Source organism: Tauraco erythrolophus, chromosome 1 (assembly GCF_009769465.1).
Source record: "Tauraco erythrolophus isolate bTauEry1 chromosome 1, bTauEry1.pri, whole genome shotgun sequence".
NCBI classification, from domain to species: Eukaryota; Metazoa; Chordata; class Aves; order Musophagiformes; family Musophagidae; genus Tauraco; species Tauraco erythrolophus.
Window position 1 is genome coordinate 114,232,233 of NC_141465.1, and position 14,521 is coordinate 114,246,753.

Consider the following 14,521-nt stretch of genomic DNA (forward strand, 5'->3'; position numbering starts at 1 on the left):
GTTTTAAGTCTCCCAAGTACTTAAACCTCTACTCCACTCAGATAATTTCATCTTCACTCTCACAGTGCTTGCATTTCGGGCTGGCTGCTGACCGGCTTTAACTTTTGCCCCCGTCAGCCGCTCAGTGCATTTGAATGGATCTTCTACTCTACTTGCTATTCACGTGACATGAAGCACTTGCAGAAAAAAAATCCTGCACATATTGCATATATTTATGTCATAAAATCAAGGAGTGGTATTAGACACCAAGATAAGAATGAGTTACAGAAACCTTAGAAGAACTATTCAGACAGGAACGTCTCTAGATTTTGTAGATGAAAAGGAGCCGCCTGTTCTATGAAACGTAGCTCGTAACAAACCCGCGTTGAGCGTACCTCCAGCTCATCAGCCACATGCACACAACAGGGCTAATGACATTTTATGAAGGCACTGCATGTTTTCTGCTATTTAAAAAAAAAACAAACAACCAAAAAGTTGTTCTCTGCAGTTAATGGAAGCCTGCCCACCTGCAAGGAAAAATTCCTGTCAAATACATCTATATCGGGTTGTGTCCTGAGAAGCAGTACGATGGAGGAGCAGGGTGCTGTCACTGATAAAAGGGAATACAGGCAAAGGTCATAATGCAGATTTATGAAAAATAAATTTATTACATAACACCTTGTTTTAACAATGTTTGATTTTTTTTTTTTTATTCAGAATACTTGCGTCATTCATGTAAAATAGTTTGATACAGTACATTGTAGGTTAAGTTTTTCCTCATAAATTCTAAGGCTCTCCTAACACCTTGATCCTCTGCTGTAGGAATGGCACCCCTAAACAACGTGCGAACATTGAAAAAAAAATTAACTGAACAAAATTTAAAATCCACTATGCCAAGCTGGTCTCAGAAATCATGATGAAATATCTGAATGGATGCCGCACCTTTTTAGGAAACATCATTCATGCTTTTTTAATCCCAAAGCATGCTCACAAATCATTAACACCAACAGGAAAAAAAATAAAACAGTCTATGACAATCATTTTAGTTTGTTTGCTGAACCAAACATGTTTATATCAATGACAACATACTTACTTTACTATCAAATAGCAGCTTTAATACCAGTCAAGTCATAGATGTAAAAACAAAACCAAAAACTTATGTTGGAAATTAATCTTTGGGACACTTGTAATTGCTGGAAAAAAAATGCAAATGTTTTCATGGTCTTAAAAAAAAATAAATCTCATCTTACCAATCGTGTCGGTCATAAAACATTGCTCTAGGTGGAAAATGAACCAACCCACAAAAGTCACTAAAAATAAACGTCTATCAAAATTGCCTCAATCGGAGTCACGGTTAGTTTGCTTTTTTTTTGCCATGGTAACATATACTGTATGCTTCAAGTACCAGTTCAAAGATGTCGTGTACTATTGGTCAGATAAGGTTGTTACATCAAGAGAATTCACCACATACGACAACAAAAATGCTTGCCCCTAGCACATTTCACAGCTTCAACTGCTACAGACTGTCACTGAAAAAAAATGCATCGATCAGTCTGAACCATGTCAAGTAAACTATGGAAGTAGCATATCCACAACACAAACTGTGCTAGCACTTTCTTTTCAAGTCTAACCCCAAAAAAAACGTTCAGTATGGGAGCCACTGCTCCGCTCTGTGGAAGGGGGTGGATCATGGCGATCGGACAGGTTGGAGGTGTGGTTGTACAGTACATTCTCGTGGCCCAAGCCGGGTTCCAGGCAGGCAGCTGCGTGGCCGGTCCTGCAGCATTAGCAACAGTGCATTGACGTTACTGGGATGCAGCTCAGTACCGATGTGTCTGGTGCGAGTACTGTGGCGGCTGCTGAGAGGTAGTTGAATATCCCATGCTGCTCTGTGGCTGCGATGTGCTTGGTCCGGGGTTGGGGTAGGCAGCATGGGGGTTGGAACGCTGCAGAGGGGTGAGAACAGAGGAAACGCAATCCTTCGTAACGGGTACATCGCAAGACAGTTTTCGCCTACCGATTTATTTCTTCAAGAGGTACTGAACGCACACAGTTTCACAGCAGCTGCACTTTCAGCCTTCTTTTCACTTACTCTGATTATAGCAGGTGCAGATATGAAGATCAGGGATATCAGATTAGAAAGCGACAGTTACTTCCCTTTAGTTATCCATCTTAATTAACTCCTGGGAATCTACACCCATCATAGTCAAACCTCCAGATGGCTACGGTACACCTGCATATTACACACGGCTACCACTGCTCACAGCTCACGGCAGTGGTCTCTTCTCCACTTGCTCCCTTCCCTTACCGAGAAGGTATGTTGGGTGGGAGGCCCAAAGCATCTTACCATCACACTGCTCATGAACCACTCTGCGTTATTCTGGAGATTTTCCTATACAAAGGATATGCTTGCCAGCCTTTTGTGTGACCTAGGAGCAAACGCTGAGAGTGCTGCGATTAAGGTGTCATCTAGCAGCAGCCTTACAATTACTTGAAGGAGAGTTAAAGACAACAGCCACAAGGTTCTCAGAGGAACCAGGTATTTCAGGGGAAATGGTCAAAGATTGTGACTTGGGAGGTTCAGGTTGGACGTGGAGGGTGGGGAGTGGGTGGAATCACAAAGAGACCAGTATAGCACTAGAAGAACTTGCCCAGAGAGTCTGTGAAGTCTCCATCTATAGAGGTTTTTAAGACTCAGCTGAACAAAGCCATGGCTGACCTGACTGAGCATTAGCAACAGTCCTGCTTCAAGTGGAAGACTGGGCTAGATGGTCTGCAGGGGCCCCTTTCAACCACCATTTCTACAATTATTTATTGCGTGGAGCATTCATCATTGCAAGAAGCTCTGAGCAAACCAGCAACTGCCTACTTCAATTTTAGCCTAAAAATTAAGTCATTTACAAACCATGCATTATAAAGGAAAAAAAAGGACTGCATGTGAGATTTTCAATCTAAGCATAGGACCACTTAGGATCATTTAACGTTTCATTAAATTAAAAAACATTACTGTGCTGTTTTACATTTAAGTTAAGGTTTACACACACACAATTTTTGCAGCATTTAGAAACAGCTGTGTAACTTCTGAACACTTGATATTGCAAAATGTATTAGGATTTTTAGAAAAAGCTACTTCTAGTAAAGGTCTGGTAATTTCTCTAAGGTGAATATTCCAGAACTGGGGTATCGCTACTGAGATCTGAATACATAAAACTATGGCGAACCAATATCCTGAAAAAGTAAAATATTAAAGTAACTTTACAGATTTTATAAGTCGCAACATAAAATAATAAACAACTCTATTTTTTCCTGCTTTTCAGCACTTAGAACAGAAGCTACAGTCAGGATGCTGAGATGACGGCAGAAATGAAAAGGCAAACTCCACTTGTTAACATACGCTCACAGGACTGAGCTAATTCTCTAGGGGTGCATAGTGTAAAGGGGAAGAAGTGGCTGGACCAGCACTTAATGCCAGCGGGAACAAACCAGCACTGCTGGACTGCACCATTAACACAGTGACTGAACTTTTGTGACATTTGCCTTCTGTCTTGAGAGACAGACTAAGTCACTTGTCAACAGAAGTGTCACAGCTCTGGGTCACCCTCCTCCATGCAACAAATACAGGATGTACCTCAGAAAGCAAAAATCCCCGAATTTTCTTTTTGCCCAAGCGTGGCTCCTGTATGTAGGAATCTATCACAAGTTTAACTATTTAAAACCTGACCATTCATGTCAGTTGTAAACCTTTTCTGCATCCTAACTTCTAAGCCAGATCTTATTTTAAGACGGAGGCGATTAAAAATCATCAGATTCTTTCACGAGACTCGGTGCAACAAATGGCTTTTTTGTTTAAGAACAAATGTAAATATCTGGTCCTTTCTAAATACCATTAAGCACTCAAGGGTTATCTCAAGCAAAAGCTCAGAGTAGTGGAATTGCTTCAGCCCCTTTAGTCACACTGCCTTCAGAAGTGTCACATTGCAGATTTAAACAAGAAGGCAAGGAAGTCTGCGTGACATGTGTCTACTATTTTTATGCATGGCAGAAAAGGACACAAGGTCAACTTGCTCTACAGAGAGCAATTGGACTTCCGAGCGGATGGAGAAACTGTCTTAGTGTGCCTTGCCCAGGAGATGGCAATCCTTCTTCACCAAGCTTTAGATGGGGAATTTGAGCAAATTAAACGAAGAACAAAGGAACAGGTGTTTGATTAAAACAGAGGACTGTATTGTAATATTTGTTTGCCGTCTCCTCAAGTTGCAGGATCAGAAGCGAAAAATGTGTGGAATTTTTTTTCAGGGAGACCTGAAACCACCAATAGGCAGCTTTTAACTGCTTTTGTTCTAGTGCCAGCAAGTTCAGGTCTCCTCCCTTTGATTACCATGTTTTCCAGATACCTTAATCAGAACAAATCTAGCCACTGTGTTCTTGCAGGACTGGCGGTGGGGGGAGATGTATTTTTTTAGAAAACCAGGTGTTTTGCCTCCTACAGAGACAGCAAAAAGATTAGTCAGGAGCAGTCGAGTTACCAGTAAGAGCTCCTGAGATAGCAAAGCAGCAGTTATCGCTATCTCAAGGCAAAAGTATTCTGAAATTATGTTTGTTGACAAGAGCTGCCCCCAGCTATAATCCTGGGATGGATATCCGAGAGCACAAAAGTTCCGATGAGCGTGAGCTGAAAAAAAAACAACATTAACTCATGTTGAGGCAATTTGAGTCTTCTGACTTCTCAACTAGCAAACCTCAGCTCTCGCTCACAGAGGTGGAAGCTGAAGTTTGTTCAAAATGCCAAGTTGCAGCAACAAAACGAGGTGAAGGGCGTGCAAATAGGGCATGTAAATGGGGCTCCCTGACACGGTACGTGCAACCACTCCATCAATCCCCTTAGATAGGCGACTCAACATGAGGGAAAGATTGAGAGAGTTGCAGCTGCATTTGCTGCCTTAAAAATACACACACAGAACAGAAGCGGTGGAAAGAGCAAGCTAAAAGGCCACAACAGTCATCGACTGCAGCTTGCCAAATTGAAAGGGATGAAGCTCCTGGGAGACAGCGCTCTGTGATGCATCATCCAACTAAAAGAAAAATGATGTTTATACTTAGAGGCACCCCACACGGCAGCAGTGTAGTTGAGGCTGACCGCTGTTTCAAATAGCTCTAAAAACTTACATCGTTCAAGGAGAGTGACTGGAAAACTGATATGCTATTGATGTTCTGGGATAAGATGGGCAAAGTCACTGGGGGACTATACAAAGGATCTCACAATAAAGCTCCTGAAAATGACCTCATTTTAGATTTCTTAGTTCTTTCAAGTTTTGACCAATACTAGAAGTATACAGGTTTATATAAGGACGAGAGTAATACCCCAGACAGCCTTTGAGGATATCTGGCACTCTCAGGAACAAACTCTGAAATGCAAGATTTCAAAGCCCATTGGCATTTATGGAGAAACAGCACCAAACTGTGAAAAGCAAGTCGACAGCAGCACTTTTACTGACACTGTTCTTTAACTCTCCTTAAGTTTTGCTACAGAACATAAGCATAGCTAAGTGGGTTTCCAATATCAGGGTCTCAGATTTAGATACTAATCTCTAAACTAACTGAAAAATCTGCCTGTAATTTCTGACCTCCCTATCTTTTGATTTCATCCAAGACCCTCTTCCAGTTGGCCTTCTGTACTATGCATTCCACGTGAACCAGTATGTAATAGTTCCTGCGTGCTAACACTTCCACCAGCATACTTCCTCTTGAAATCTTATATTCCCTAGGCTTCCAAACTCGGCCACCTCTCTAACTGCTCCTATGCATATCATTTCAAGTCTTTCTTGTTCCTCTTGTAATTTTTAGCTTGTATTAACGTTCTGTCATTTACTCTCTCCTCCCCAGTCTCCAGGAGTAACCTCATCCAAACCCACAAATTCAGGTAACATTCCCTGGGATGACTCTCAGATACTCTTCTGCTCCAGACCCTTCTGATTTCCTAATGTCTGACCACAAGCTCAAATGCAGGAATGCTAGAACACAGTTTTCAAATCTTCCTAAAGCTTTTTTCCTACGGTCCTCCTCATGTTCCTCACTCATTGATTGCCACCACCACTCCTGCCTCTTCAGATCTGTAATACAGGGCTTACTCAACCTGGAATCTCCCTCGGTCTTCAAAACAGAGATTATGACAACGTCACATCAACTCTTGGTTTGTCATCCAAAACACTGCTTTCCCATCCACTTGCCCAACTAAAACTCTTGTTTGGATTGTTATTTCACAGCTTGTTTACTTCAATACCCTTTGCCTCCTACCATTACAGGCTTGTTCAAATAAGAAATGGTATTTTTAGGTGATACAGAGCACAGCACAACATGCTCCTGGTCCACAATCAGCATTCTCTAATACAAAGGTAATAAATTAGTAACTATAATAATCTCTGATCCTAATTTCTTTACTGCTAACCTAAAGAATATCAGTATATCAATTTACAAGCAAACCATCAACTAAATACAACTGAAAGATGCCAAAAAATACCAGTTAATACAGTGACATTTACAAAATTACTTTCTTAGCTTAAAGAAACACTGCTGTAAACATGAGAACCAAACACATAATAGATGAATAAAACAAATACCTGATAGTCTGAGGTCATAATAAGTCCACCTGAGGTAGTGGTAGGAGGAACAACTCTCACTTTTTTCAGTGGGGGTCCCTGTGCGTGACTGTTGTCTTGGTTCCCTGGATGACCAGTTCCATTAGTATGGTTATTGCCCTGCTGCTGCTGCTGGTTCTTCTCAATTGTTTAAACACAAAGAAAAATTTCAACTCAAAAGCAGTACGTGAAATAGCATGAAAACAGGAAATAGTGTGAAAGCCAGTGAAGCATGATGATACTGTTCTTCCAATACTTACTTTGTCTCCTTTATCATCTGGTTCTTCTTCTGTTAAAAATTCTCGTTTTGGGTAAGGGATTTGACAACCTGCAAAAACACTGCCCCCCAAAAAAGTCTATTTATCACTGTATTAGAACAGAAGGGTTAGACCTGTAAGATTCATACTTCACCCACGCTAGTTTCAAGTTGCCTGAGCCACTGCCTAATTCTTGCACCTAACGGAGAAGTTTTCTCTGTCCTACTTTTTTTCATACTCTAAACTTAGTAAACCTGTTCCCATTTATTTTTTTATCTCCAGTTGCCTCTTATACACTCATTTAAACTCCTAATAGTTTTCATGGCTTCTGGTAACTGGTGACCAAACTGGTGCCTTGAAAGGTACACCAACTGTTAGATATCTGCAAGGGCACAAAGAGCTATCTTAATCCAGCTATCATCTAACTCACAGTCTCAGGACTAACTAAAAATACTCCTGGAAACTCCACTGACTATTAATAAAACCAGCTAGAACAAAGTGTAAAAAAAACCCTAGAAATGTCATCTGTCAATTCGTATCTCATGGTCCACATGAACTTGCTGTTAGTGCAAGCTAATATTTACCTGCCCTTAATCAGTAGCATATATTTATATATAAATAATAATGATACACCTGTTAGCATTACTCATTGTGTATTCACATTAAAACGCCAACCTAAAGTTGAGAAAAAAGCCAAGAACTGTCCTAAAAGCAGTTTTTGCAAAAGCAAATAAATCACATAACATTAAATCAGAGACAAGTCAGGAGCTGTTATAAATAGTCCAGTAGGGTTTAGTGAAATAATTTCATTTTTAATTAACTGCTTATAAATATACATACCATATTTTACAAATTCTTCCCTAGAAAATGGTAGAGAATCATACACCGGATGTACTAATAACTTTCCTAAACAGGTGTACTAGCCCTGTAGCTGGTCTTTTGGGAGAGGGGCTTAATTTTTAATGAAATCATTCACTGTCCCTAAATTTCCTTCCTTTTGTAAATCTCCCTGTGCAAACAAAACAGAGGAGTGTCTACAGAAAATGGATTTAAGTTGTTAAGGATGACAGCACAGAGACACAGAGCTCACTTCCCCCACCCACTGAATTTATAACAAAGGCTAAGATAGAAAAATGTAAACTGATTAGAGGGTGTCATCTGGCATTCTGGAGCAGAGAAGTGGACCTGCGGGCACTTAGCAGTTGTCTACAAAGATCTGTAGCATGCATAATCAACCTGTCAGTGAATAACAAGATTAGTGCTGCGACTAATAGGATCAAAGTTCCATAAAGCAAGATATTAATAAGAATGCTACTTAATTTTCAAAACCACAAATGGCATTTCAGTGGTTATAGCTTCCTTTGGTTGTTAGACAGTGAGTATTTAGTTCAATATTCACAAACGTATTTATAGCTGAGAGAAGGTATGCATTTCTAAAGCATCTCTGGGTGTACTGATAGGTTAATAGATTGACCACTTACTCGGATGTGGGAAGAGGATCTTCTAAGAAATAGGGATCCTGCATAGCCTGTTCTGAGGTAATTCTCTTTATTGGATCCATAGTGAGCAATTTCTGAAGCTGCAAAAGACAAAAAAAAAAAAAAATTCTGCATTACCAAAACCGTTTAGAGAAACCTCAGTTATTCCTGAAAGACGAGCTGATAAAAATAAATCTGAACTCAAAACTCTAACTCTAACCTTAAATGGCATAACCACATTCTTCTTACTTGTTAAAATAGTAACTTCATTTCCCATCGAAAACCCTCTATTTTTACTTGCAAAGCCCAGGACACTCAGTTAATTGCAGTCACAAATGTTCTAACAAAAACATTCCAAGAGTTTCCACAGCGTACCAGTAGCTTTGATCATAGACTCAAAGTTTGATTCAGAATGGACCTTTAAAGGTCATCTAGTCCAACCTCTGTTGCAATAAGCAGGGACATCTTCAACTAGATCAGGTTGCTCAGAGTCCCGTTTGACCTGACCTTGAATGTTTCCAGGGATGCGGCATCTATCACCCCTCTGGGCAACCTGTTCCAGTGTTTCATCACCCTCATTGTAAAATAGTTCTTCCTTGTATCTAGTCTGAATCTACCCTCTTTCAATTTAAAATCATTATCTCTTGTCCTATCGCAAGAGGCCCTGCTAGAAAGTTTGCCCCCATCTTTCTTGTAGGCTCCCTTTAGGTATTGGAAGGCTGCTACAAAGTCTTCCCAGGGTCTTCTCCAGGCTGAACAACCCCAACACTCTCAGCCTGTCTTCATAGCAGAGGTGCTCCAGCCCTCGGATCATCTTCGTGGCCCTCCTCTGGACTTGCTCCAGCAGCTCCATGTCCTTCTTGTGTTGCAGATCCCAGAGCTGAAGGCAGTACTGCAGATGGGGTCTCATGTGAGCAGAGTAGAGGGGCAGAATCACTTTCCTCGACCTGCTAGCCACACTTCTCTTAATGCAGCCCAGGATACAGCTGGCTTTCTGGGCTGCAAGTGCACATTGCTGGCTCATGTCCAGCTTTTTGTCCACCAACACCCCCAAGTCCTTCTCTCTTTAATGGTCTGTTCACTTCCCACAAGATGTAACATACACATATGTTACATGGAGCTGTCTCCTCCATGACAACATCAAGTCTGAGCTCTGGTGCTGCTGCACTTATTAGTGCAAGACCTTAGCCTCTATCTTTGTAACAACTGATGAACTGGGTACCGACTACATGAAAAAACCCAATCTTTCCAAAATGCCTCTGTTGGTTAAAGACAATGAAGATGACCACAAGGTATAAATATACAGAAGACAAGGTAGAGTATAAAGTTTTACAAAACAGTTGAACTCGGTTCAACTAAAAATCCAGTAAAACTTTACTCGTTGAGAAGGCACCTCTTACTCTCACCAGGAAGTGTTAACAGAGGGCTAAGAAGCACACTAGGTATTTGCTGCCTGATGCCCAACTTTAAAAAAACGGATACAAGATGTTTCAGTAACAGACAGCAGAGCAAAAATCCTAAGGTAATACAGAAATGAAAACTCAAGGAAATAAAACTGACTTAACCAAAGCAAAGTGAAAAAATTTGTATAAAGAGAGTTACAAACATTGCTACTTATTTGGACATGCTATGAGAAATGCTCAGGACACATAGCCAGCAACTCCTCTTGAGTAACTTCAAATACCAATGACAGACATGAAGTCTAAATTCAGGGCAACGTTAAAGACTGAAAGGTAATTCTAAAAACTGTTTGTACTGTTTTTACTCTTCCACTCTCATTCTGCACCTATGTAAACGTTTCAGAAGCTGGCTGGACTTTTGTCACGGCACCGTCTCAACAGTGATTAGAAACATCATGCTGTCTCCACGGATCTGAAGATTTGCCTCCGTTTTAAGAACGGCAGACCAGAGTGATTTTATTTAACCCTAGCACTGAGTGACGCATTCAAAAGGTCTGATGTACATGCCTATACTCCTCCCCATCCACTCAGCAGTTTTGTGGAATACGACTGCGCTGGACAAGCAATGTATACGGGCAGAACGAGATAACCTTCAGATACTACACAGAAAAAGGAGAAGAGTGAGTCTTCATGTTCCAATACAGAATACAGAGTGCATGGCAAAACTACACCATGACGTATTGTCAACGACAACCATCTTTAAAAGCAATGCTACACTTTCAACCAACAGCTTTTTTATCATGGATCTAACAAGATATGCAGAAACTACCCCCACAAATAATATTCATTTTACATTTGCTATTCATACTTCTCATGGGATTAAATGCACCTTTTTATAAACATCCGGTGTCATGATCTATGTCTGAACCAGTCATCTCCTTTCACCAGCTATTAAGCGAGCATACACAACCACAACACAGACCTCCACGCTGCAGATAGATAAAGTGCGCAAAGTACGTTTTCTTGCCCCAGTCTTCAGTTTTAATGGTATGGTTAAGAACATAATAAATATGTATTACTACCATCAATCCAATCTTGGTTTTTCACATCATCAACAAGGACTCATAATAAGTTATTTAAGCTCTCTTGAGTCTGCATGTAGTCTTTGTAGAATATCAGTTTGAATAGAACATTTCTTGTTCTCTCAAAAAGCAATTCCAGGATCAGAAAAGGGGAAGAAAAAAAAAGAGAAAATTGCCAACATGCTGAAAAACATCACAATCAAAAAACACTGCAAAAATCTGGCACCATTTCTGGCAATTAAGTTATAAAGCTGTTCACCACATGCTGACAAGATGTGAGCAAACTTGGTCATAATCAGCAACAGAAAACAGAAACCACAAGAAAAGTTTAATGATTGCACAACCGTTATCACGCAGGGGATCAAAACTCCTATTTTGTTCCCTTGTTCAGGTGCCAGCACAGAAGTGAATCTTCCACTGATTATTACAAATATTTTCTATTTTAAAAACTGTTCAAATAAAAGATCACCTGGCTGAATGACATAACAAAAATGCAGTATAGGGACCAAAGTAACCAAATGGAAGATGAAGCATCACTCAAGTTATTCAGGAGCAGCAGCTGCGTACCCGTTTTCTAGGGTACAAACAAATAAGTAGAAAAAAAAAAATCAGAAAAGTGGAAAAAAAACGTAAGCTGCAGAAGCAGGAAGGAGTCAAAGCTGTTTCATGTTAGCATCACTTCTGCACGTGAAAAGGGACCATGTGCATGAATGTCAGTAAAAAGGGAAAAAATCTGGTTAATTCAAGTTGGGAAATCAAAACGTATCATTTTTGGCAATGACAATATCTGGATTTACTAGTTCTGGAATTATTAGTTCTGGCATATTTTACAATAGTAGATGTAAACAGGTTTTTTTATCTGTTCTGATGAAGAGAGTAGAAGGGCTGTGAGACAGCTTGTGGAGCGTAAGATCTTGGAGTATCTTGGAAGAACCAGTACCAAGAGATTTGCTAAACTTGTTCAGGCTCTGATGGAGGGGCCAAAGGCATTCATCTGCAGGTCAGTCTAGCCTCAAACAGCAAGAGTGGAAACCTAAGGCATCTTCCAATTCTGACAGTGCCAGAACAGTGCTTTAAGATGCTACTTCGGAAATACCAGGGTTTTTAAAGGGGATCTGATTTGCAGTGAATTGCTCTGACAGACAGCAGTTAGCAGAATCATAGAATGGTTAGAGTTGAAAGGGACCTCAAAGATCATCTAGTTCCAACCCCCCTGCCATGGGCAGGGACACCCTCCACTACAGCAGGTTGCCCAAAGCCTCATCCAACCTGGCCTTGAACACTTCCAGGGATGGGGCACCCACGACTTCTCTGGACAACCTGTTCCACTGCCTCACCACCCTCAGAGTGAAAAATTTCTTCCTTAGATCTAATCCAAATCTCCCCTCTTTCAGTTTAAAGCCATTACCCCTTGTCTTACCACTATATACTCTTGTAAAAAGTCCCTCTCCAGCTTTCCTGTAGGCCCCCTTCAGGTACTGAAAGCAGAAAATCTGAGAAGATTCTATTAGAGCTAATTAACTCTGAACTTCACAGTACTTCCCTCGGAATCCATACCTATGGGAAGTATAAAAGAACAGGGCTATGACTGCACTACTAAATATCCTGCTTTTTAGCTTGCGTGACACTGACTGACACCATCCAAACTGCATAAAGCTCACTCTCTTGCTATCAGTTTTCTAGAGGGAAGGTGGGTAGAGGTCCAAGGTGGAGTGAGTGGGTGAGGTGGCAATTGAGCAGTGTGTTCAGTCAGGGGTCCACACTTCAACTCCCCTTCTGGTCCTCTTGTTCAGTACTAATAGATATGACCACAGATGGAGGGGTGGTAGTAGCCTGGTAAAGGACACCATTCCTTGATTTTGCATTTTAATGTAACCACTGCTTTTAGGTATAAATACAAACATGCTGAACAAAAATGCTGAGTATGTTCAAACAGTTATCACCCTGTTGTGATACTGCAAGGAAAAGAGAAAACACTGTAGTAACTGTTTCAAGCTATTCTCATATGATTATTTTGTGTCTAGTTGTATTGTCCTATCGGAAACAACTTCTAAACTTGCAAGACTGGGAGAGCAGATGAGAAATTTCAAGTCAGTTTGGCCAGAGCACTCACAGCTCATAAGAGACTCTAGTTCGTTCAGAGAAAGTCTTTTTATGGACGGCCAAGATGTACAGCAAAGCCTGAACTACTCACTTTTCCCTGAGCTTGGAGTAAAACCAGCAGACTGGAGAGTGGCGAGAAAGAAATAGTTGAGGAATCAAGGGAGGGGGAAAAGCACTTACATTACTTGAAGATGAAGTCACTGGCCATGTAATGCAGGTTGTTGCATGGAAAAGGTGTTTACCTCAGATTGCATAGGTATGATACAAAAAATCCAATGCAGCTGATTTTAACAGGCAGAACTGACTGAGTTTTCTCACCTATTCACCACTAGTGATAATTAGCCACTTTCAGATTTTGATACAGCAAAAGAAGTTTAATTTTGAGAGTTTTAGACTCCAAATATGTCACAAGTCAAATTTGTGGGTGACAAGCAGCATGTTTGTTCTCAAAGAAGGTGGAATAAGAAAGGTAAGTACTGATGCATGCAGTTGCATGATTTTATGCAACACCAGCCTAGAGTGGCTGACGAGAAAGATCTGCAAATTCACTCAATTTGCATTACTTAGGAGTCCAAGGATTAGTTTTTATATCCAAACCCCATTCTATGCAAAACATCATATTCAACAGATATTTCGTGTTCATTGTTGTTTTGCTTGTTGTCAAATTATTTAACATAATTTTCTGAAATACTATTTCAGGTTCAATAGGAATATCAGATATTATCTACTTCCTATGTCAAATATATCTTTTTTAGAGTGTGTATTCTTATACTAAAACGTAAGAACGTCTTGGTAAATACTAAAAATGCATTTATGAAGTTCTGTCATACATAGCTACATGGATTAATTATGGGCAAAATGGGATGGACTGTTTTGCCTGTGCATAACAGGCACTTCAGTTCTTCACATATCGAAATAAACTTTTTATGCATTATATACAAATATACAGACTGCTCATCAGCTTCCAATTCTGCTTGGATACAAAAGTCCACCAAAAATCCCAAATCTTTACCAGAGACGGCTAGTTTCCTTGCTTATGTAAACATCCGTAGTAATTTCACCGACTTTTAACTTCAGAGAGCAGAGACACTTCACAGTACACAACGCATCATGGTATGACCACCAAGTGACTTCTTGCAATGAGTACTTGATTCAGTCAGTTATACTTCTGGTTTTAATCTGAACCTTGAATATACATTCTATTTTAGACTGTTTGCAGTACAGCTCATCTGCTTGGAAATCTCCATTCAAAAGTGCTCATGCAGTATACCACAAGAACATTGCCTCAGAGCTATTCTGACTGAAGGATAAATTCCAAAATTTATATGGAAGAAAAAGTACTGAACAGAAAAAAGATGGCTGCTTAAAAATCCTTGGATCTGATCATCAGAGATGGTACAGCTTTCAATGACTTGAACAAAAGCTGCATGGTCCTCAGACATCCAGGCCTTTAAACCATCTTCCCTCTTCTCCAATTTATTCCTCTCATCTCCAAGATCGAAAAACATCTTATTTCCCTCCCTCACTCCTGCCCCCTCCAAATAATATATTTACCTTATAATTCCACCCTGAAAACATTTAATTTGA

At 40.3% G+C, this 14,521-nt stretch overlaps 1 protein-coding gene across 3 annotated transcripts in view; it reads right to left on the reverse strand.

Moving 5' to 3' along the window:
• Nucleotides 1-714: 714 nt before the first annotated feature.
• Nucleotides 715-14,521, reverse strand: part of CDK8 (cyclin dependent kinase 8) — an 87,886-nt gene continuing 74,079 nt past the window's right edge. For 2 of the 3 annotated variants that reach the window (XM_086613174.1, XM_086613193.1), the window contains 4 exons: nt 8,353-8,450; nt 6,875-6,953; nt 6,597-6,755; nt 715-1,925 (listed from right to left, as the gene is read on the reverse strand). In XM_086613174.1, the coding sequence (XP_086469300.1) occupies nt 1,800-1,925; nt 6,597-6,755; nt 6,875-6,953; nt 8,353-8,450 (462 nt within the window). In that variant the 3' untranslated portion in view covers nt 715-1,799. The remainder of the gene's footprint in view (nt 1,926-6,596; nt 6,756-6,874; nt 6,954-8,352; nt 8,451-14,521) is intronic. The other variant, XM_086613184.1, reaches the window with a different exon arrangement.